The sequence below is a fragment of the Paramormyrops kingsleyae genome, chromosome 7 (assembly GCF_048594095.1).
Source record: "Paramormyrops kingsleyae isolate MSU_618 chromosome 7, PKINGS_0.4, whole genome shotgun sequence".
Lineage (NCBI taxonomy): Eukaryota > Metazoa > Chordata > Actinopteri > Osteoglossiformes > Mormyridae > Paramormyrops > Paramormyrops kingsleyae.
In genome coordinates this window covers 15,218,563-15,243,529 of record NC_132803.1, presented here as the reverse complement: position 1 = coordinate 15,243,529, position 24,967 = coordinate 15,218,563, and the positions used below count along the sequence as shown (strand labels likewise).

At 42.4% G+C, this 24,967-nt stretch overlaps 1 protein-coding gene across 1 annotated transcript; it reads right to left on the bottom strand.

The window, feature by feature from the left end:
- Positions 1 to 12,337: 12,337 nt before the first annotated feature.
- Positions 12,338 to 13,842, bottom strand: LOC111849864 (transcriptional and immune response regulator-like). Its single transcript, XM_023823135.2, has one exon. The coding sequence runs from the start codon at positions 13,733 to 13,735 to the stop codon at positions 13,433 to 13,435; it is 303 nt and encodes a 100-aa protein (XP_023678903.1). The 5' UTR covers positions 13,736 to 13,842; the 3' UTR covers positions 12,338 to 13,432.
- Positions 13,843 to 24,967: the final 11,125 nt, after the last annotated feature.

Genomic DNA, 24,967 nt, shown 5'->3' with positions numbered 1-24,967 from the left:
TGTTTCTAGGGATAGACTGAACGTTGTAGAGCTATTTTACGTGTCTGACCTTTAGAGGATCCCACATGAATACACAGTGAACATTATGTACTAATGTCCTGGAAAGGGACAAAACATGTTCCCGGTATTATGAGTCGTCATATAAAGACTATATATTGGACAATGTTTCCTCAAATTATTTCCATCGAGGAGGACTGATAAATCATTATTTTAGCTACCGGTAAATACTATTTATAAAGTGTAACAGAAAGTATTTGATGTTTGCTTTTATTTTATTTTATTTCATTTTCGGGGGCAAGTTTAGTTTAGTTTTTTATTTGATTTTCATATCCTTTATTTCAGATCACGAAAATGTTTTTTTTATTCCATAGTTTTAGTTTTTATTAAGGCTGATAACCCTGTTTGAGGGTGAGAGCTTTGGTTTGGTATAACCACACCTGTTATCTGAATGTTGCTAAACCTCGATTAACTGCGGGCAGATGTCACGGGCACCTGGCGACCATGCATGCAAACAGTGATTTTAAGTACTTGGTGAACTGTCATAATCTTCAGGGTTGATCCAGTTAATCTCAGGTTTCAGTACTGGTTCTAAGAGGAAATCACATGGACACATTAAAGACCCAGACACAGCTTACACATGCGAGTAATATACATGTGTTCGTCAGATGGTGTCACACTTAGGGCTGTGACAAAGAAGAGAAGGGCATGATGTGGGGTGTGATGGTATATTTGTTTCGTAAGGGCAAACAGCTTGTGTTTGCATGCACAAAAGAGCAAAGTGCTATTAAACTGGTTGGCAAATGCTAATATCAATTGGCTCCACTGGGATCCTGCATATGGACAGACTCACAAACTAAATCCAATCTTCAGTGTCACAGCATGCTCCTGCACAGCAGAAGAAAGACAGAAATGAAATCCCTGCTTGGTTACGAAATACACATGGCAGCAAATATCCTCAAGGCAGAACTAAGAGATTCACTTCCTCACTTTCATACTGTGCCTGAAAAACAAGTGTCATGTTCTAAATCACAGCTATCAGCGATTTCATTGTACATTGGGTGTGGAGACACTAGTTCTGAAATGCCAGGGGAACACAGTGATCTTGGAAATAGTGCTTCTGGAGTGTGTCTGTGCATTGTATTACAGTTGTGAAAAAACTGAACAACAAAAGGTCGCTGGCTTATGTCCCAATGGAAAACCAAGCTATACTGTAAACCCTAGAATGTTACATCCTGTGTTCTGTAGGTTAAGTGTTTATGTACAGATGCAACGTAGTTAAGTCCAAAAGTGCTTGCTTTGAGAGTATAATGCTTGTTTTATTCATGCTCTAGTGCAGGACTATTCAAATCACGGTCCTCAAGGTCCGAGCCCTGCTGATTTTCCAGCCTTCCTTTACCTGTGAGCCAGGTTTGAAGCATCTGGCCTATCAGATTCAGTCATTATTAAACAAACTACTTGGGAGAACTGAAAAGATGATCCGGATTTGGAATCGAGGTCCAGATTTGAAGAGCCCGGTTCTAGTGGATTGATGAACTATAACAGGGTAAAACTTGCATGGGCTTGTCTTATTTAAGAAGCTCAATATTGTAATGCAATACTTACTTTACCCTTCTTATAGCTGAAGTCAGACATAACTGTGTGAAACGTGTATGGGCTTGCCTTGTTTCAGAAGCTCAGAATTGCAATGCAAAGAACCAGGGGTTTATATGTTCCTGGGATAAGGGGATTGACTTCATTTTCCAAACAGCAGGCACTCAACCATACTTTTGCCAATTCACAGAGCTATAGGCACTTTTATGGAATTAAAATGCATGTATTCAGCTGTTTCCTTATAAACTGATAAAAATTCTATCTTCAGAATGCAGACTGTGGGGGTGGGACAGTGGTACAGTAGTTGGCACTGCTGCCTCACATCTCTGGGACCAGCATTCCTGTAACCACCTGGGTCCTTCCTGTATTGTTGTGGGGTTTCCTCTGGGTACTCTGGTTTCCCCCATGGTCCAAAAACATGAGCTACAGAATGGTTCTTAGGTATGCTTGTGTGAGTGTGCACTGCAACAGGTTGTGCCCCATCCTGGATTATTCCCTACCTTATGCCAATGGCCTCCAGGATAGGCTGTAGACCTCCAATGACCCAGAATAGGACAAATGGTTACAGGAAATGGATGGATGGAATGCAAGCCAGGTTTGCATCTAGCCAATCCCAAAGGGATTTCAAATTTCACATAAAATACTGAATGAGATTTGCTGTTTGTATGAAATCAATGTGAAGTTGTAGATTGTGGTGGTCCCACTGAGATTCCACAACATCGCAATGTTCATCTTTCTGGTCAACTGGTCAAACTGGTCAGAAACCTTCCCCCATGGCTTAGTGTTCTTTGCCCCCTGCCAATAAAAGAGGATTTCTTAAAGGAGTAGCTGCCAGCATGTTCTGTTAAGTCTGCCTACTTTACTGTACCTCCTTACACACAGCTCTGACATTACTGCTATATGAAAGTAAGCTGCAATTACGTAAATGATAAACTCAGCTGGCTGTTATGGGCAGGAATGATGAAGGAAGACAGAATACAAGTTCTTATGTTCTTATGTACCGCTCCAGTGGATTTGCCAGGGATTTATTAACAAAACAGAACATAAAGAGGGAAACAGGAAACAAGGAGACTGCAAGGGGTCAAAAACCAAACTGAGGTAGGAGCAACATCAGGAACAGCAAGGGAAGGCAGGAATATACTGTAGGGAGCTACAATAACTAACACAGTGTAACTTTCATCAATAATCACACAGCAACCATGTTCTCATGTACCCTTCTTTCGTTATCTTCCATTACTGAAGATCAGTTCTGATACTAAGAACACAAGTACACAAGGATGGTAAAAATCCATGGATGTCGTTCTTGCTCTGGCCCACAGGGATACATCGGTTGCATCCTTGCCAATCAAGACCAATCCCATGATTCATTGCTTCCCAATGAATGGGCGGCAAATTGGCAAGACTGGTCTTACCAAGACCACATGTATGATCTTTGCATTCTTGGCACTGAGAAACACCCATAATATAACCATATAGACACCAGGGGATAAAATAATACCAAGATATATCATGAAGGTGAGGCAGACCTCAGGCCAGGTCATAGTCACATACTCAACCCATCGAGATACATGGCAGCTTGGCAAGCACACTAGGGGAATATCAAACAGGATGGTCAGCGGGAACTGCTGGCCAAATGGGGAAAAGACACATGGGACAGAGCCAGACTGACACAGACCCTGACCCTGGGAGACGGGGGGGGGACCACATCTGAGGAGATAAAGCTCAGGTTTCTGTCTACAGCACCATATAAATCCTGAACTGTGCCCCATTGGCTTGCTGTGACTCAAGAGTTCATAGAGCTGGAGAAATCTAAATGCTTCTTATATCAGGAAGCTGATGATAGATGCTTTAAAATAAAAAAGTTCTGTTATTTCCCTGTTAAGTTGAACAGACTGGTAACGTAAACCACCTCAAACCACATCAGACTGTTGTGCCAGAGAAGCATTAGGGAACAGTAACAAGCTCTGGCTGGATTGCTCACACTCTGGTATCAACCACAAGCAACACGTCCTCTGAGCTGCCTTTCCATTATGGCTAAACATGCACGAATGTCCATCATTGTTTCCCAATGCAGAATTGCTGTGTCTATCTACAATTTCTCTGTGGCTTCATTTGCAGGTTTCAATAAAAACCTTATATGATTATATGAGTATACTATTTGTTTTTATCATTATCAAACATTTTACATGTTTCTATGGTATACTGAAGAAGAAGTTGCTCTTCATTGGGGGAAGTTGCTTTTGGAGGATGTTTTGATACCATTCTTTATTCATGGCAGTGTATTTGGGCAGAACTGTGAGTGAGCCCACTCCCTTGGATGAGAAGCAACACCAGACATGGATGGTCTCCGGATGCTTGAATGAATGCATTTTGAAAGCATTATGAAGGTGGACTGAATGTTTTATGCATGTATAATGAATGCATTATGAAGGTGCAGTTAATGTAAAGCATTAACTTTCACTATAATGAACAGATATCATCAGACTTTCATTATAATGAACAGATATCAGCGCACATTTACTATAGAAATTGTTTCATTTTCACTGAAGCACTGTTTGACGTTGTGTTCCATGACCCTGAACAAAAGAGCAAATCAGTGCAGTTCAGACTGGACCAGTGGGTACTTTTTTCCTGGATTTTTCATGAATTGGGTCAAACCTTAAAGTATCAACTCACTGCATCATTTAAGTCAGTTTATGTGTTTCTTTGCAAATGGGACATAAGCCCAACGGCTTGAAAAAATGGGTTTATATCTGTTATATATGGTTAATATATCCTCCTGAGACCCCGCCCATTCATTTATGTCCATTGTAGTGGACATTTTGTTTTTGCATCTATCTTTTCACTGATGTAAGGAAACATCAGTTCCTGTTGTGCACTAAAGAGGACATGCTGTGAAATTAGAAATAAAAATAAATTTGAAAAAATTTAAATTGTAAGATGTCTTATTTCCTCCAAAGACAAATAACCTAAAATTGAAGGACACTTTTTTCCTTGGGTCTCAGGAGATTACAGTGGTACAGTCATATTTGCAAGTATGAAGTTCATATTTTAAACAACATCAATCTGCATACACACACACACACACACACACACAAATTGTATATATAAAAACCATTTGGGATACTTCAGCATCATGCAGTGCTGTACTCCAATCCCTACATTTCATTTCCACCCCTGCAGATCACTGGAATCAAACGGATTGCAACAGAAAACGCAGTGTGAATTCTCATATACTCCCTGGCCCATCAATGTGTCACTTGTAGCCACATAGGAAAGTAACAACAATTCCCCAGGGAACAAACTGGATCCCAGCATTAGCGCGATGTCTCAGATGGAGTTCTTCCTCTGGGCTCCGTCCTCTGTCTTGATATTGATTTACAGTGCAGTGGCAAAGGAAGTACATGCTGTTTCATTTCTAAGGCTTTATATGTCAGGGCATAAAGAACAATCATCTGGTCCCCAGCAGCCTTTACCATTAGGCAAACTAGCCTCAGACAAGACTGCGAGTATCACGTATCACTGTTTCAATATTCACTCAACAAAATTTCCTCCAAAATGCAAAAGCGTGTAAGTGTGCTTCCATGATATAATAAAAGAAAAACTGAAGAAGAATAGATCTCATGGACAGACAGCCTGGAGAAAGCCTGCACATCTTTCTTATTATTGACATATCACTCTTTATTTTCCCCAGAAAGAAGGTAGACCAGCTTAGGTTTTGAATGTTGCATCTAAACAAATACAATATTTCTGGAATGGATGTGACCAAAGTGGAGATGATGAGTCATAATCCACAATGCCATGTTTAGCAAAGCAAACCACCAGGTATTACCACAAGCACCTCATACCAACTGTGAAATATGATACTAGATGGGTCAGATATGGGTTCTTTTTGCAGCTAAAAGGATTCGATGAGCAACCCCAGACTCATTACTCATTACTTTTTCACACATGACTTCTGCATGTTCACTTATTGATGTTTCTTGCTTGTTGCTTGAGGTTACATTTAATTTTTCGACCTGTTAAAGACCTGTTCATTTTTGGTATGTTGTGAAATATAAGATTACATAACTGAAAGAGGCAGGACTGTTTCCATTCATAATGACCAATTAAATGCAAATCATTTAGCCAAAATTCATAATGATGGTAAAATTACCCTCCACTTAGACACGTTGCAGTTAAAATGAGTACATTTGTTATAATTTGTTGTAATTAGCTGTTTGTGAAGTCTGAATTGAATATGCTGTCATATTGATTTGTTTTTTCATAACTTGAAATAGAAACATTAAAATACACCCACAACAATGCAACATACAGTATATGTGAGGCTCTGGATGGATCGCAGTGAATAAGTTGCCTTAAACAGATAAGTTTCCTTTAACTGTTTTTGATAGAAAATTGTTTTAGGGGTGTTTCCTTTGTTAAATAGAATGAATAGTCTACGCAAAACCAGAAATTCAAGCAATAGTTGAAATTCCATGTAAATATCACCACACAAATGAGGATGTTCTCTTTCCCATTAGGGATTGTGAAAAGATAACCCATCTTTTGTTGCTCTTAGATAACGTTTCCTCCTGCGCGATTTCGGCCAAATGCTCGGAAGCCTGCGATGGGCAGCCTGCCGCCACCCTGCCATCTGCCCGAGGATGCCGTTGTCCCTGGTCACACAGGAAAGGGTCTCTCTGGCTCAGCGGTGGGGCATGTAAGGGAGTCCAACGCTGACTTTGATCCCTGCCGTCTGAATCCCCGCCACGGCGCCAGCAGCCCCTACTTAATGTCCTATTGTTTGTTTCAAACTCTAAAATGGGGCCCATGAGGAACTGTGATGTTCCACCTTGGAACATGAATTTGCTCAGGTCAGTTCCTTGATTGCACCCTACTTTTTGGCCACTAAACAGGGTACTTTAGGTCAGTTTGGGTCAATTTAATAGAATATTCATCTGTAAATACAGAACCTGACCCGGCTACACAGTACAGGTTGTTTTTCAATAGAGTAATAACGTTTCTCTAAGTAGCCAGGGAAGGTTATGAAACATTTTTTTTATATTACAGCTGCTTTTCCAGCACCATGGTCTTGTAGATTCCTGGAGCCTATCCCAGGTTGCATGGACTGCATGGATTGTCAGTCCATAGAAATACATAATTTAGCAGTAGAACTTATGCAAATTAAGAGTAACAATAAAAAATAAAACTTTCTTCTGTTCGTCCAAAAGTTGCTGATATCTAGTTGGATGGCTAGATGAACATCACTTCAGTTCCCAAGCTTCTCCTCAGGGGCGTCTCAGCCATTCCATGTATTTATAAAAATTTCACCACCAGCTCAATTATATCCTCCTGAGACCCAAGGAAAAAAGTGTCCTTCAATTGTAGGTTATTTGTCTTTGGAGGAAATAAGACATCTTACAATTTACATTTTTTCAAATTTATTCTTATTTTAATTTCACAGCATGTCCTCTTTAGTGTACAACATGAATAAATACGTTTCCCAACATCAGTGAAAAAATAGATGCAAAAATACAATGTCCACTACAATGGACATAAATGAATAGGTCGGGTCTCAGGAGGATATAATTAATTAATTAGTTAAATAACTAAATGAGGTATTGATTAGCCAAACATGGCATGCTAGTCAGTGACTTCAACAAAAACATGGATATATTTTCATGGTCACTGCAAATACCGGGGTGATTTTAGGAGAGCTTTTGAAATGCCAGTCATCAATATGCAGATCATCTAATCATCATTTTCTTTGATAGCCTAAAAATTTGCACAGTACTTTACCTTTTCGTCTAATTTAAGCTAGAGAAATGGACTCTGAGGAACTTTTTTGTATCATTGTGGGTATAGTCATGGTAAATGGACTGCATTTATATAGCGCTTTTTACTACTCTTACGAGTACTCAAAGCGCTTTACAGTTATGCCTCACATTCACCCATCCACACTCACATTCACACACCGGTGGCAGAGGCTGCCATGCAAGGCGCCAACCAGCTCACCGGGAGCAATTTGGGGTTCAGTGTCTTGCTCAAGGACACTTCGATGGGGTCAGGTGGACCCAGGGCTCAAACCTGCAACCCTCCGGTTGCACTACCTCCTGCACCACCATCGCCCCAGTCATGTTGATTGTACCTTGGGGCACATAACTGTACCAGGGCTGTCCCCTTTGATGACAGTGTAACAGGGTGCACTAAAGTGTAACTGTGTAACTGTTGTACACTAAAGAGGACATGCTGTGAAATTAAAAACAAAAATAAATTTGAAAAAAGAAGTCTTATTTCCTCCAAAAACATAGAAAATCACAATGAACATAAAACTGAAGGACACTTTTTTCCTTGGGTCTCAGGAGGATATGGCATGCAGGATATGGACAGGGTGAGTGGAGAAGGCGGGATGGGAAGGATACGTCTAGGAGCCAACACGCCGCAGCCTGTCTGTGTGCCGCGGGGGTGTGTCCCTCCCGCATACCTGGGAGAGCCTGGGTTCCCACAGGAAACAGCCTGTGTCTCCGCCACGCCTAGGGAGCAGAAACACGAGATGGGGGCCAATAGGCCATCAGGAGTTTGACAATCTTTTTAATTTCCGACGATCGCTTTCACAATGGAAAACAGGAAATTGGAGTTTCCAGGGCTGTGGGTAAAGGCGCTATGGACAGACTAAAAGGACTGACAATTTGGGCCAGCATTTAACCTTAGGAAGGCCATCGTCTTGTTCAGAATATACTGTACACTCTGTGTTGGCTTTGACGGGCGTCTTCCTACTGATCTGGCCAAACACATGTACAAGCCCTGATCCTCTGACGTATTGTTTTCGTCCATATTGAGACTGGGCCATTCATACTCAGCTTGAAAGTACATTTTGTGCATTTGTCCAACAACAGGGACCCTCCAATTTCATTCTAGTGGATTCCAGCGGCCCTGACTTACAACACAGACCAGCATCACGGGAATGTTGACAATTTTTCTCCCACGAGATTCGAAGCTTCCCCTGTAAAGGACAACTGTCTAAATGTTTTCTGCAGACCCACTGTGTTTGTGGGTGTCTTGGGAATGCTCACTGGCACGAGTTTTTGTGGGAGATGAGTGACTAATGACCTTTTTACCCCCTAGAATGTTCCTCGCTGTCGCTCCAGAGCCCACAGCCTGCCCTGGCTAACCTTGGGCTTGGAAAGTGTTCAGCCTCTTGTCATCAGTCTGCTGTCAATGGCTCAGGCGCTGCCGTGGAGGAACGCGGAATAGAACCCGCACTGCGGCTCCTGAAGCGCATTGCTCAAGGTTATATCCTGAATCCGGATGGAACTAATTATTCTGCTGTATTAAATGCTAGTCCATAGTAAGAGTCATTCTTTATAACAAAGAACCACTGTTTCCCATATTTGTGGATGGTAATGAAAGACTTGCTGTTATCGCCTTGATAGATGATGCATCATTCATCAGTGTCCTTCGTTTTGTCCCTAACAGACATGCTTTCATGTTTCAGAAGCTCTTTCCTCCCTTGTTGAATGACAGCTTATTTGATCACAGATAGAACTTGATCTTTTACAAGTCAGACATAAATGTTTCTGTAATTATATAAAAATGTCCCTTGTAATAATGCAAATATCTAGGCGAGACTGAACAAACTAGCAGCTTGCTTTTTCATAGGATTGACAGTATGATGCATATAAATGTAAGGTATTTGTTTCAAGGTTTAGTAGTGGATGCTGGTAATGATGTGACTGTGAAAAGACATGCACAACTTCACCGCGGTGGAGTTTTAATAGGGAATTTTAATTCTTGACCTTTATGAGGCAGCACATTTACTGTACTTAAAGACACGTGCCTGAGGCTGTGAAGTCCCTCCAAAAAGGATCCTAATCTCGGATACTTCAGGAATGATGCTCTACTGCATTAATGGAAAAGGGTCTAAAACAACGAGCTTTATCCTTTATAAAAGCACTACAGCAATAAAGTAAACAAAGCAGCCCTTTTAGTTGCTTTGTCATGGTACAGAGGCTTAGATACACTGTAATTCAGAAATTACACTCAATAACGTTCAAATAACTGAGTGTTACTTGTAGAGGAATGGTTGATGATATTAAGGAACAATGGAGAACGGCAGCAGTGACCAAACGGTCTTGCACTCTGCAGTGTGTGGGCTGACTAATCAGTCTCTTGAGGGCTTGCTCTGACTCAGCTGAAAGTTAAACTTTAATTTCCCCTTTCGGGCAGCTCATTGAGAACCGGCCTGAGCTGGTCCCCAGGGGCAGGCATTTCTCAAAGGCTACTTTTCCTTTCTTCTCAGTGTCAGCTCCTCGTTCTTGCTATCGCTATGGTCACAACTTCAGATTGAGTGCTCACAGAAAGTCTTGGGACACTTGCTTAATTCAGTAAAAATGTTTCCGATTTATTGGTTTCATAATAAAAGTTAGTTGACAAGCAGTGTTTAATACATCTGCACATATCTTATGCAGATATTCTTTTTATTAAGAGTCGAAATCTTTTGGCTCATTTAGTTCTGTTCTTACGATTTTGTGATCAATTGCAATTGTAGCCATTGGCTCCCAAAGTGATACTAAACATAAATATTTAGTGTTTTATGTAATTACAAAGGTGGTACTAATCTTGATTGTTACTGATCTTTTTAGCTCAGAGAACAGCTCTTTATGAACTATAATTTGAGTTTACTACTTAATTCTACTAGTTGTTTCTAATGTTTTTTGAGTAATGATTTTATTATAAAACCAATAAATCTGTGATATATTTACTGACTTAAAAACAAGTGTGCCAAAACTTTCTCTGTGCACTGTATGTGTTGATGAGCAGAGTAATGAAGACAATTTCCCATCCCTAGAGAAAAAATGAGAGACAGGAGGGGTGGAAAGCCTTGGCACCAACGGTAGACAAAGTATTCGTTTAACGTTCCCCTGCTGAACAAAGGAGTTACTGGAAAATGTGAGTTTGAGGAATTAGCTCCAATGGTGTGGTGTACAGCTCAGCAGGATCGGAATCTGTGACTGAAGGTCATAAGTTCAAACCCCATAGCTGGCAAAGTAAGCATATAAGCTTAATGTGCTTAACCTCAACTGCACTGGATGGTGGATGGCCTACGTATGCTCAGACCCCACAAACTTGTTTGTGCCTGAGGGTCTTGCAAAGAGTAATGTGGGACCAAAATGTCTGTAGTGAACTGTTCAGCCTTAATGTTTCTGGTGTGCTTGGGTGTTGAAATGTATACATTTGTGATCACAACAGTGTGTAAGTGCAGCTACATGTGGTTGAATAGCAGTTTGAGTGCTTATCTGGGTACTTACTTGAGTGTGAGAGCCCTTCCGTTGCCCTGCCTGAGGAGGTGAAATCCAGTGTAGTCCTTAAGGTCTTAGGGGCACCAGCAACATTCCTCACAGGGCCAGATGGAGCTGCTGGAAACTGTCAGTGATATGGGATAGAAAGGGCTCACCCACCTCAAACTGATAATGCAGGTACCACTGACCTGACAGACTCTCTATCATTTTTGTCTTTTGCAAGACAACGTACTGGCCAATTAATCTGGTTTCAGCTGGGTTCTGTGGAACACAACGTGAGCATCACAAAGCTTATTCACACCTCATGAAAGGTACGATTTCTTCTACCTTTTCTCCTTTCAAAATATTTACAGCAGCCTGAATCAACATAAGCATGCTCTGTGTTTCTGGTTGAAACTGACACTTCCAGAGATCTCATTCAACTTCACGTTTCCCAGAGAGATTGTTTTCTGGTGTTTTACAACCTTGAGAATGTTTTCCAGAAATAATAATAAGGGCGACTGGGAAAGTTTATACTCCCGTTGCTCTTGACTACCAGTGGTCTGAACTGCCACGCCGTCCACAAACATGCCAGGTGTGTGACCCCTCGAAAACCGGTCTGAGCCGGCTGCCTTTCTGCACCCACAGAGCCAGGGGATTGGGATAAAGGTGAGACTGGTCACATGACACCATGACCTCAGCATGCTTCCTGCCCAGATATGGTCAACGGAAGGCTTTGAAATACAGAGGGACACTGTGCTCCACACATACTTTACTAAAGGTGCGTAATAATCAAACACAAGCTGCCGTATCTCTGAGCCTCTTAAAGGGCATTCAGTTCTATAAAGGACCATCAGTCTATCTGAATACCAACAGCTGGGTTTACTAAGTTTAAATCAGTGTTGGTGCCGGGAAGGGGGGGGGGGGGCAGCAAATGACCAGCGGAGCACCTGTGTCTCCCTCCATGAAAATCTTGGGCCCGGCTGTTATTGACACTGGCTCAAACTATTCGCATTTTGACACCTACCGTATTTGAACTGCATGACAACTTTGGGGTCAATGCGCGGAAGGCTAGCCCGAGTTGGGCAGCATTTCGGTGCACCTTTACTCGTTTGTGTGCATCCTGTACCGGCTTGTCATTCCATATGGGCTGAGCCGCACCTGGTGTTCCCTGGGACAGGCTTACTGTGAACCTGCACTGGGTAAACTGTTACGCAGTGCTCACAGATGCATGACTGTATGGTGTCACTGCCATCGCTTTGTTTAATGTCATGTTAATAAATTCCACTGGCAAGAGGTCCTGCATGTACAAAGCCAGTTTATGACAGCCTGTGTTTGCATACTGTAGGTTTTTTAGAAACTGGTGTACTTTACTTGAATTATCTTTACCGAATTAGCTAAAGGTGTAGAATCATCAATTGATTGTTGAGTTCCTTAGCAGATGCTTATATCCAAGACAATTTAACAATTAAAATCACACTGCTATGTGTTTTGGAATAATGATAGTTTATTGATCCCAGTGGAGAAATTGTCCTTTCGTCAATCCCATCATGCTGCCCATGAGACACACCGACACACATATACAGATGTACCCCAGTATTCCCAGTACCCCTGGAGCTGGGAATTAGGGGCTTTGCTCGGGGGCCCAATGGCAGCATCAGTCTGCCAGTTCCAGCATTTGAACCAGTGACCTTTTGATTACAAGGCCTAACCCACTAAGCCACCCAGCATCCCCCAGTTGCAGCTAAGTAGCCTATGTTTTCTATGAAGCAGGACAGCAAGGCCCTTAATTAAATGTTTTATCACCTTGTTTTTCATCACCTTTATATACCACCATCTTTTTATACTCTTCACTACAAATATGTGGTTGTGACTGAGCTTTAATAAAAAGTGACAGATTTCCCTACAGTCTTTAAAGAACATCGTATTAGTTATTTAAATAATTATATCGGTGCCCGATCCGACTTTGTTCTGCACTAATTTTATATTAAAATATTAATATAATGTATTAACTACACTAAACTTACGACAGCATATTGTCATGCAAATTCACACAAAAAATGTTACAATAAATGAGTGTTAGGCTAATATTCTGTTCGCGTATTATTATTTCGAGTATCACTGTGTAGACAAGTGTAGATGCAAGACGGTACATGTCAAATAATACAGAATTCGTGTTTTTATTTCTGTAACAGCAAAGAATTTATTACACCTATAAGGTGCAGTTTTAGCCTCAACATTTAAACAAATGTATAGCGGCTTAGCAAATTCATCTTAAATTCCCCAGTCCGAGTCCGCAAAAAACAACTGTATTATAGTCTGTCCAAAGATAATCGATTGGGGCTTCAGCCCCGATGATTGTTCTCCAGTGCGAGGGTAAAAACTGTCTTCCGTTGCTTTGCAATAGCAGAAGTATAGTCCGCTGTTTCGTAAAGTAACAATAACTTCATCGCCACTTCTGCAACGCAGTGTTCCTTTGTCCGCCCCTGAGGGGATTTCTCAGTCTACTTGGGCGCCGCACCTCCGCGCCGGGTCTGCGCACTTTCACCAAGGCGAAAAGCTCCACCGGAGCTCATCATGAGTCAATGAAGTTTCACGCTTTGCCTAGAGAAGCCGGCAATCTGGAGGAGCTTGTCCTTCTTCCTCTGCTTGAGAGCCATTAAGGCTTTGGATATCTCCTCGGGGTCTTGTCCGTAAGAGAAGATGCTCCTGACGCGCTCCTCGGCTTTCATGTCCCCCGTCTTTTGGAAGAGCTTCATCAGGACGTCCTGGTTGACGTTTTCAAAGATGTTGGCGGCGGCTTTCTTGCGGCGGGTTGTGTCGAACCAGTTTCCGTGGACCGAGGGGCATACCCGACGGTGGTCCGCTGACGCGCAGGCAGACATGGTCACGTATGAGGGTATTTGTGACTTTCAGGCTCCAGCTTAATCTGAGAGTAAGCAGTAGCTGCCGTCCACCGGTGACTGTCCCTGCTCGGGTGTGCCTCTCTTATATAATTGTTACCAGCAATGTCAGTGACATCAGTGTCTCGGAAGACCTCCCCCAGGGACGCCCCTCTTCGCTAATCCCTGCCCCGGGCTCCCCGGTGGGGCGGCTGAGGTCACTGCAATGACGCTCCAGTGGGCGGATCATCGCGCACCAAAGCGCCGCTTGCAGTCAAACTGGGCGGTTGATGCAATGGCTGAGTAATGTTTTTTCCCCCATTTCATTCGATGAAACCATGTTTCTTTGATCAACTCAGTTTAATTCATTAGGGGAATGTCGGAAAATCCACAAAAAAAAACTTTTTAAAAAGTTTAATTCATTAGAAGAATGTGGGAACATCCGACGGAAAATGTCTGGGTCATTATTATTTGGTCGAAGACAACTTGTTTAATCTACTTTTTAACTTATATTTGTTTTTAAATTATTATAATCGATGTGTATATACTTCACTTTCTCGTCTAAATGATTGTTTTTTCTTTAGAATATTATAATTAGCAGTTACCCAAGGACCTGCCAGAAAATGTTGCATATGAGTGTTAAGGTCCTGTTTTTGCCTTTTACACATGATATGCTCGCATATACTCAGGAATATACAGCTGCTGTTGCTTGTTTCTTAATATATCTATGCAGGATGTTGTTTGATGGCCCCTGGGAAGAAATGTTTGGCTGAATTTTGGGAATTGAGCTTTGGTTGGTAATTAGATGGGCAATAATTGCCACTGGACATTATTCAGGGATAAACACACCCCATGCCCCTGTATGGTCCCGCAGCTGCGCTTCTCTTTGACCCAGGGTGATTTCCCGTAAATGCAAATGCATCCCTGAACAGTTCCCCTGCTTAGCGACCACACTGATATGATCTAGTCTTTAGAGCTCTGTTGGTTGCAGCTGTCACCTACCAGGACAGCCCAGGGAGCCATACTGCGGTACTGGAGTTAAATCTATTTCACTCTGAATTCAGGAAGACCTACTGAACTGTGCAAAAGTCTTAGGCACTCCAAGAAAATGTATAAAGTCATTTTTCTGGGTAGTAAGCATATGTTTGCTTTAGAAAAAAATAACACAATGTAACTTTAGAACATACATAAATTGATAATAACAAAAAAAATAAAACAAAAATGAATAAGGATTTATTCTGCAAAAGGTTACTAGTATCTGGTTAGATGGCTAGATGAACACCGCTTCAGTTCCCAAACCTCTCCCCACTCCATGTGCTTGTTAAATTTCACAACCACCTCACTTTAAGTAATTAATTTAATTTGTTAAGTAATTCTGTGAGGTGTTAATTTTCCAAAAACTGTATGCAAGTGGTCGATTAAAATACACGAGTATATTGGATGGCTGCTGCTATTCTGGGTGACTAGGAAGGTTCTGAAACGGCTAAGCTTTGACAGCTTGACAGACATCACAGTTTTACACCAACATGAAGATAAATTAATTCTTGAGCTTGCCTAAGACTTTTGCACAGTACTGTACCTCTGAAATTACTCTCTTTTGATTGGAAAAAGGCAGTGGTACATCTTCATTGTACTGTAGTATAAGCCAACAGCACTGTAGAGAAAGCTGCAATTTCAAAAATTATGTGATTATTTTCAGTATGACTATATAATACAGAGGAAAATCCAAGTATGATCATATTTACACTATATGGCGAAAAGCATGTGGACACCAGTTTCTCCCGCAACAATATCATTCCAAAACTGCAGGTATTATTATGAAGCTGGAAAGGCTTTCCATTAGATGCTGGCACATTGCCAGTGGGCGATAAGGTCCCTTTCTGTGACCTTGTGTGGCCTATTTTCATCAAGAGCTTACATTAATGTGCGACTGCATGTTTCACCAGAAAGCAACATAGCGTGGTCTATATGGAACCCATGAGTGTGGTCTACATGGAACCCATGAGTGTGGTCTACATGGAGCGACACTCCACATGACCTGGCAATTGAGAAATTCACCTTGCCTGCCTCCTATGCAATATATGCTCATGCACACTCTTGGTTAACGGAAGTTTATGGTCATGTTAAACACTTAGACGTCACGCAATGACAAGTCAGTGAATTATGCGTGACACAGACCGCACACCTGACACCTCCCAGGTGTTTCACTTATGTTTGAGCAGAGCAGCTCAAGCAGGGCGGGCATGTGGCAAACGTGCGTGTTGTAAAGATGGCGCCCTGTGATGGTGCCAAGCTGAAAGTCACTAACCTTTTGTATATGACCACCAATTCTGTTGCTAAGAATTGTTACTAGAGATTGTATGGCTGTGTGCTTAGTTTTACACCAGTGTCAACGTCGGGCACATCTTAATTAGCCAATTTGTCTAATTAATAGGGGTGGTCACATACATTTCGCCATATAGTGTATTTTATTATGAGCCTACATAATATCTCACAGAGATTTTACTGTGGTTCCTGGTTCCTGCAGTGTGACTGAGGCAGCACTCAGACACCGGCTTCCTCTGATGGGTATCACTGAAGCTTCAGTGTGTTTCGTTAGCATTCAGTTCACATCACAATCACTTGCAAGGAGGCTACACACTGGTGAGAGACACCAGTTTCAAAATAATGTTTACCTCTTTCACGTATCTTTGCCTAGAAACCTCCCCGCACTAGAAATCCCTGCTTTTTGTACATGACAGAGCCCCATATGATGAGTGAATAAATGCCCTCCTTTACCTTGTCTGACAGCGCTCATTAACTGAGAAGACAGTGACGTCACTGTGGCTGCTGCCCTCCAGTCCACGTTTCACTTAGTTCATTTGCAGCTCTTTGCGTTTGCAGTGACAGGTCTCACACAGTTTCAGTCTCACTAGCCTTTCCGTTTCTTCTCCTGGCCGTACTTTCCAGACTCATGAAATTCCCAACTGCCAGGTGCATTTTCCAACATCAGTATGACCTTTTCTGTTTTCCTAGCGGCCGATAACTTAGGGGAAACTGTAAGAAAGAAAACTGCAGCAGGGACACTATTTCAACATCAGTGTCACAACACAGGAATGCTTTTTTTGGTGATCTGAATATATCAGCTGGCATAAGGGAAGCGGAAATTCGTCTAAATTACTTTGTTTTAGACTGCATAAACATCACTCTCCATATGCTTTTGTTATAGAGATTTTTGTGGGATTTTTTTTTTTGTGGGAAAACCCAGAAGTGTCAATCATCAGTTCCTTTCAAAAACACATCTCATGGAGAATGAAACTAGCTAAATATGATTTTTATGTGGAATTCTGCTTTGAGATAAACAAGTCAGCGTGTGTGACACTTCCTTTGGCTATGTGTCAAATCAGCTACAGTATGTAAGGGCAGGAGTTTTTGAAGTACGCTTTGCTCGATCCTAGCAGATTTCCTATCACCAATGTACAGTAAGTGTCCCATGTACATAGCCTAAAGAATACACACAGCCATCATGTGTAAGACACAGGAAAACATGCAGCGTTTTATTATATACAAAGGCAGTACTTCAGCTGAGCTGTTGGTCATGTACACGGCATGAATGAAAATGGTAAAAGACACCACTTGCAAGAAAGTGTTCTGTTTTTTGTTAGTGTTCATCTGTTTCTGAATTTGGTGTGTTACAGTTATAGATCACGAACAATGGTTACAAAAGTGTGAACGGTATTCCCCTCAAAGCTATACATAAGGTGTGTGACCTGTTTGTGTGCTATGGTCACATGTGATTTACAGACTCACCATCATCTGAAACTTCTTTTTACCCAGAGCATGTGTGGCCATTTATTCTGGCTGGTCAGAGAGGTGATGGAGGCAGAGATTGTGGGGTGTGGTTTTATGTACATCACACTCATGGGTCATAGCTCTGTTATATTCCATGTAAACATGCAGTCACCTGCTAATATCAGCTCTAAAAATAACTACGTGCAAGATGATCATTAGGAATGTAGCCACAGACAGTCAACATCTAAACAAGATCTTTAATAGGATAACATAGCATTTAGCATGATCCTACTACAATCCCACTATAATTCACCAAGGATGTGGAGCCCAATGGCTAAACAGGTGGGCAAAATGTCCTGCATGGCAACAGGCAAGGAATGTTTTGGATCAAATGTGTGTAAATACACCCATGCCTAGCATGCTGTGGTCAGCCATTTTGGTGTAGGGTGTTACCGGGCAACAGAGTGACAGGGGTGAGTGAGGGACAGTGTAAGGTTTATTCGGGACTCTGCTGTTCTTGTTTGTTATTATATGGATGCCTGCAGTCAAACACTCACACACACACACACACACACACACACACACATTTCCATTAATATCTATGGGCATAACCCTAAATCTATGACAACCTTAACCCCTACCCAGCCCCAACCTTAGGCATACAAAATACAAGACTTTTGGCATTTTTAGTTTTTAGATTGCATTGATTTTTTTATTCAGTTTCCCCATAAAAACATCCTCACAAGGTAAAAAAAAAAGGTTTTTATCACATTGCAGTGGCATTTAGCCACCGGGATATAATATATACATGACCCAAGCACAGGCCAGGCCCAAACCTGCTTATCTTCAGATGAATGACCTAATCTGAACTGCAGGCGGTGTGGCTTTTACATCACGCATCGCGTCAGACTAAACAAGGCGATTCTGTCACTGAGTGACTTAACAAAGAGACATCTAACCAACTATCCCCCAGTCCGCCCCCACGCTGCTTTTCAGCTTGGCCAGTGATTTCCGCACATGGTGTTTGAAAACAGCCGGGGTCAGAGTCCTGACTCTGCCTGAGCACATTAAACTCAATTAAACATGTCTTTATGTCATTTTAATAAAAAATATGGAATTGTGTTAATCAGCAGGGCTGGCCAGACAGCAAGGCTGCCTACACACACACACACACACGCACACACACACATTCACGTAGGGTAAACATATCCTTATGGGGACCGCTCATTCATTTCAATGGGAAAAATGCTAACGCTAACTATGACAACCTTAACCCCTACCCTGCCCTAACCATAACCATAAGTAACCTAACAAAATATATGAGTTTTTGCATTTTTAGTTTTTTCATAGCAGTCACCGATTTTTATAAAGTAGAGTTTTCCCTTATGGGGACCAGGAAACCGGTCCCCATAAGGGAAAAAAAATGGATATTTATCACGTTATGGGGACATTATGTCCTCATAAGGATAGGTAAAGCCGCTCACACATACACACACACACACACACACACACGTGGTTTGTGAGGAGTATCGCGGAGAAGCCCTAGAGCGTGTCTATGATTCATGTTGAAATGAGGCGCGGCACAGGCCTGGGGAGGGGCAGTGGCCGTCGGTGACTCTGCTAAGGAGGGATGTCAGACAGGAAGTGACCTATAGCAGGGGAATAAAGGACTACAAACACAGTGGGGTAATGAGTAGCTGACAGTTTGGAAGCGTGTAAGGAAACATCCCCAGGGGGCAGCCGGGACCCACTCACTGCCAGCTCATTAGCGGGACGGTGGTCATTCTTTGGGCTTGGCGGGGGTCTGCGCACGCACAGTCCATTTAGATGGTGGAGGGGGTGGTGTTGAACAGAGCCGAGAATCTTTCACTGATGTCCTTACAGTCAGTGAAGTTCAGCCAGTTTGTTTTTCCCTGCTGCCTTCTGGTCAGGATGTGGTCACTTTGTTTCCATTTCATTCCATGTGATGTGATATGTGATGTACTTCAGTAATTTGAATAGTTTTTTTTCTGCTTATGACATATTTCTGGATAATACGTTCAGTGCTTTGGGCTGAGTATCCTGGGAAAATAGCTGGGGTCCAGAGGTCCCCTACCCACATAGCTTGGCTGGCCTGATCAGCTCCTGTCCCGGCTGGACGCTGGGTCACCTCAGGCTGCCATGTGGCTGAGACTGGTTCCAAAGTTCCCAAACACATTTCTCTTTAATTTTTGTTCCTTCTTTAGTAAGACTCAGTACACTGCAGCCGGGTACACCAAGAACCAGCTATCAACACATTGCGGCATGGCTTTTGCTGCGTGTGTCTGTTGCCACTGTCATTGTCACAGTGTTTAATGATACTGTGAAGCTGTGATGGATCAGTGTGGTCTGTGACACTCCATCACGCTGTGTGCAGTATGCAGTTTTGCTGACACGGTCCCTACTATGTCCTTGGATACTGTCAGTCACATTGACATGCACCACAGTGTTAGAAGGTCAGTTGCTGGAAGAGCTTACCTCACTGCCACACATTTCCCCAGGAGTTGGAGTTCAGTGTGTCGGCTGTGTGAAACACCGCCCCCCCCACCACTTCCTCCTCAGGCTGGTGTCATGCTAGCAGCGAAATCGCCAGGCTTCTGCCTGTGTGACCCTAGCACCATCTGCTGGTCGGAATGCAGTAACATGTTATTTGTCACTGTTGGTCAAAAAGACAAAAAATACAAACATACAACCAGACATTTACAAGGAGCCGTCCAACAGCGAAAAGGAGAGGTAATACTGCAATGTATTTGAACACAACTGAGGTGATTTAGCTTTTGATGTAGCAAGGATTCTCAGCCGCTTCTGCAATTATGTTTTTAAATAACTGAGTTTCTTCAGTGAAATGATCACCAGATGTCTTAGATGAAGACATTCTAAAGAAGTCTTTCCTTGACCCATTTTGAGTGACGCAGTGGGGAGTCTTTATTTAACACTGATAGCAGTGAGACATCAGATTAGTCAATGGCACAATGCACACACCCAATTCATGGTGCTAGTTTTCCTGTTTCCGGGGCAAATACACCAAAACAAGATATGTTGTCATGGGAACTATAGTACGATAGTTTGCCACATGACTTTTCTGTGCTAAAATGAGACATATTGCTGTGTCGTTTCCTGGAGTATGGACCGCAGACTGTGAACAGAAGTTTCACATAATTAGCAGTGAATGCTCTGCCATTATGTGATCACTATGTATTTGGTCAAAGCAGAGAACACAAAGGTTTCCCCTATGCGCATTTAATGCGAACAGGAACCCAACTGTTTCCTGGTGACATTAATGGCCGGAATTATTTGAAGAAAAAAAATTGTAGTTTTTGGCCCAGTTATGTGGTTATCTGTGAACTTTACATATCGGGGCGGTTTGTAGCGATGGACAAAATTAGCTCAGTGAGAAGGCGGGAAATAAATGGTCAGTGACTGATCACTGGGGAGGAAAATGTGGCCTTGAAGAGAAGCTTGGGGAGCCACCATGATAAAGACAGCCCCCCCCCCCCCCCCCCACCTAGGCCAATCTGCTAATGACTTGGACTCTATCATTCCCAGAGAGCCCCTGCTGTTATTTCTTTTATATTCGTATCTGCAAAAGCTCCCCAACTAAACAGCATAATAAATGACAAAACCTGAAACAACTTCTATGTCTGTGTATCTAGGTATGTCGAGGTTTTTAAATGTGTTTTCATAAAAAAGTTCAAAAATATTGAAATAAAAACATTTAAAAATGTAATACTTGAAAAGGTGTTAAACAAAATAAAGGTAAAATTAGGGTCCTGTATACTGTGGACCTGTGTGAGGCTTCCTAACATACAGTCAGCGTATGTGAAGCTCCACAGTAGACGAGCTTGTGTGGGGCTCAGACACTGCATGTGGGCATGGAAGCTTGTCAGTCACTGTAATGGTGATTATTAGGATGCGGGCCTGAGGTTCACGTGGAAGCTTGTCAGTCACTGTAATGGTGATTATTAGGATGTGGGCCTGAGGTTCACATGAAAGCTTGTCAGTCACTGTAATGGTGATTATTAGGATGCGGGCCTGAGGTTCACGTGGAAGCTTGTCAGTCACTGTAATGGTGATTATTAGGATGTGGGCCTGAGGTTCGCGTGGAAGCTTGTCAGTCACTGTAATGGTGATTATTAGGATGTGGGCCTGAGGTTCGCGTGGAAGCTTGTCAGTCACTGTAATGGTGATTATTAGGATGTGGGCCTGAGGTTCGCGTGGAAGCTTGTCAGTCACTGTAATGGTGATTATTAGGATGTGGGCCTGAGGTTCACGTGGAAGCTTCTCAGTCACTGTAACAGGCGCGTAGCCAGTAATGGGCCAGGGCGGCACTGGCCCGCCCACATTACTCCCTGGCCCACCCAGGCAAGTTTGATCAAAATACATTTTTAGTTTATTTTTATTATTCAAATGTATTAAAAAATATATAGACTATGTCTATGCTGGTGGTTTGTCCAGCCTTTATTGAGCACTGTTGAACATGATGGTTAGACGGTGTTTTGTTATTGCCTTTGCCGAATATTGCAAAATAAAGGTGTGTTTTTGCAGTTTGTTTGTCTATTATTTTTTCTACTCTCTAAGGTTTAATTATTATTTAAGTAATATTTTTTCTAGGAAAAAATATAGGCCCGCTCACTTTTTCAATGGCCCGCCCAAAATACAATTTCTGCCTACGCCACTGCACTGTAATGGTGATTATTAGGATGCGGGCCTGAGGTTCTCGTGGAAGCTTGTCAGTCACTGTAATGGTGATTATTAGGATGTGGGCCTGAGGTTCACATGGAAGCTTGTCAGTCACTGTAATGGTGATTATTAGGATGCGGGCCTGAGGTTCACATGGAAGCTTGTCAGACGACGTAATGGTGATTATTAGGATGCGGGCCTGAGGTTCGCGTGGAAGCTTGTCAGTCACTGTAATGGTGATTATTAGGATGTGGGCCTGAGGTTCACATGAAAGCTTGTCAGTCACTGTAATGGTGATTATTAGGATGCAGGCCTGAGGTTCGCGTGGAAGCTTGTCAGACGACGTAATGGTGATTATTAGGATGCAGGCCTGAGGTTCACATGGAAGCTTGTCAGTCATCGTAAAGGTGATTTTTAGGATGTGGGCCTGAGGTTCACATGGAAGCTTGTCAGTCATCGTAAAGGTGATTTTTAGGATGTGGGCCTGAGGTTCGCGTGGAAGCTTGTCAGTCATCGTAAAGGTGATTATTAGGATGCGGGCCTGAAGTTCACGTGGAAGCTTGTCAGTCACTGTAATGGTGATTATTAGGATGCGGGCCTGAAGTTCACGTGGAAGCTTGTCAGTCACTGTAATGGTGATTATTAGGATGCAGGCCTGAGGTTCGCGTGGAAGCTTGTCAGTCACTGTAATGGTGATTATTAGGATGTGGGCCTGAGGTTCACGTGGAAGCTTGTCAGTCACTGTAATGGTGATTATTAGGATGCAGGCCTGAGGTTCGCGTGGAAGCTTGTCAGACGACGTAATGGTGATTATTAGGATGCAGGCCTGAGGTTCACATGGAAGCTTGTCAGTCATCGTAAAGGTGATTTTTAGGATGTGGGCCTGAGGTTCGCGTGGAAGCTTGTCAGTCATCGTAAAGGTGATTATTAGGATGCGGGCCTGAAGTTCACGTGGAAGCTTGTCAGACGACGTAATGGTGATTATTAGGATGCAGGCCTGAGGTTCACATGGAAGCTTGTCAGTCATCGTAAAGGTGATTTTTAGGATGTGGGCCTGAGGTTTGCGTGGAAGCTTTTCTGTCGCTGTAATGGTGATTATTATTCAGGATCTTAAATGTCACCTAGGAACTGAGGCACAAGGCTTGTGAGGCCTATGGAAAACAGAGGAATGTAACAGCAAAGTGAAGTATTTCTGATCTCTACTCATTAACCAGGAATCTTCTGTTAAAGTCTTAAAGAGCAGACCTTCACAAGTTTGGACATTTCACTGCTCATTTATTTTTAGAGAAGCGGACGAACCGACAGAGAAAAACTGTTTGGACATTTCACTGCTCATTTATTTTTAGAGAAGCGGACGAACCGACAGAGAAACACTGACAAATTAACCTACATAACAAATGACACACTTGGCAGCGGTGATGGAAGCTGACGTGACAGAGATGTAAATGAGATTATTGAGGGCCCTGCTGTAAGGAGCAAACATGAAAACACAGATAAGCGATGCAGTTACGTACTTCTTAAAGGTGTGAAATACTCATAACATACTGTTCCTGGAATTGTGAGAGAAATCTGGGAATGTCCCCCACACCTTTTAAAAATCCATTTATTGCTAATTGTCTGTTTGCTATTCTGCCAGCTCCTCCTGGTAAGGGTCTATAAACAAAGCCTATTTTGGAGGATACATTTTTAGAAGGGGTCACAGGACTGAAAGAGCAGCTTGAAAGCCCTTATAAATATGCATCCATATTGTATTCACTCTCACCATGTTGCCTCAATTTGTTTGTGTCTCCTGGTGACAACCTTCATTAGTTAGACCGTGGTCAGTCCCACATGTCTGGAAAAGCCAAAAAGGCAGTAACACAGGCTGGGTGAGAGCAAAGGATTATGGGTTCAAGCCTGAGTGGGACATGGATGGACCTAGAAATCTACTGTGCCAAGGTGAGCAACCTCTGATTTGAAAGTTCACTCTGCACTTAGAAACGAGAAACAGATGGACAAAATAAATGCCCCCGATCTCACAGAAACTGGAATAGAGGACATTCTGTGCAGCAGACGCCAGAATCAGGTGGAAATTGGATGAAAAACACTGAAGCAAAACTGAAGCAGAGGGAGCATGCCGAGTTTTATTGGGACTTAAAGACAAACAATGTTATTCTCTTGCGTGTGTAAAATGTTGCAATCCTGGCTATAACTGCTACCCTTCCCGTATTTTACAGCATTGTCCCGTATTGAAAAATGAAATCAACTGAACCAATGCTAGACACAATTTATCCTGAATTTCATGTTTTCCTACCATGGAAACCCTAATCATGGCACACAGTGTTCATAGAACTAAAGCACTCTTCATTCTACATTGATGAAATGTGCAGCTGTGTGTGGTTCCCTGTGACAGTGAACGAATACAATCAAGTATTTCATAAAAGTTAGAAAAAGGTTTTGAATGAGGGGGAGCTACACCACACAGACCAGTCACATGGCAGAAATTGATAAGTTTGTTTTGCTTTTATCATTGTTTTTAGACCAAATTCAGATTATAGGTTCTGGATACTAAATGGTGACTAAACGCAAAGCAGGCCTCATTCACGTACAATTTATATTAGGTCAGCGTTCACGGTTCGACTTCTGATATTCAGATCGAGTTCTTGGTCAAACTGGTTCGTTCGACTTTCAAGAAATTCGAGTTCTAGTGAGTTTGAGAACCAAGGTACCACTGTATTTATTCAGCATATAATTCTGTCCAAAGAGAGGAACAAGCGAGGCAGGTAG

Excerpts from the sequence above, each read along its gene's own strand:
- LOC111849864 (XM_023823135.2), bottom strand. The coding sequence starts at position 13,735 with ATGTCTGCCTGCGCGTCAGCGGACCACCGTCGGGTATGCCCCTCGGTC.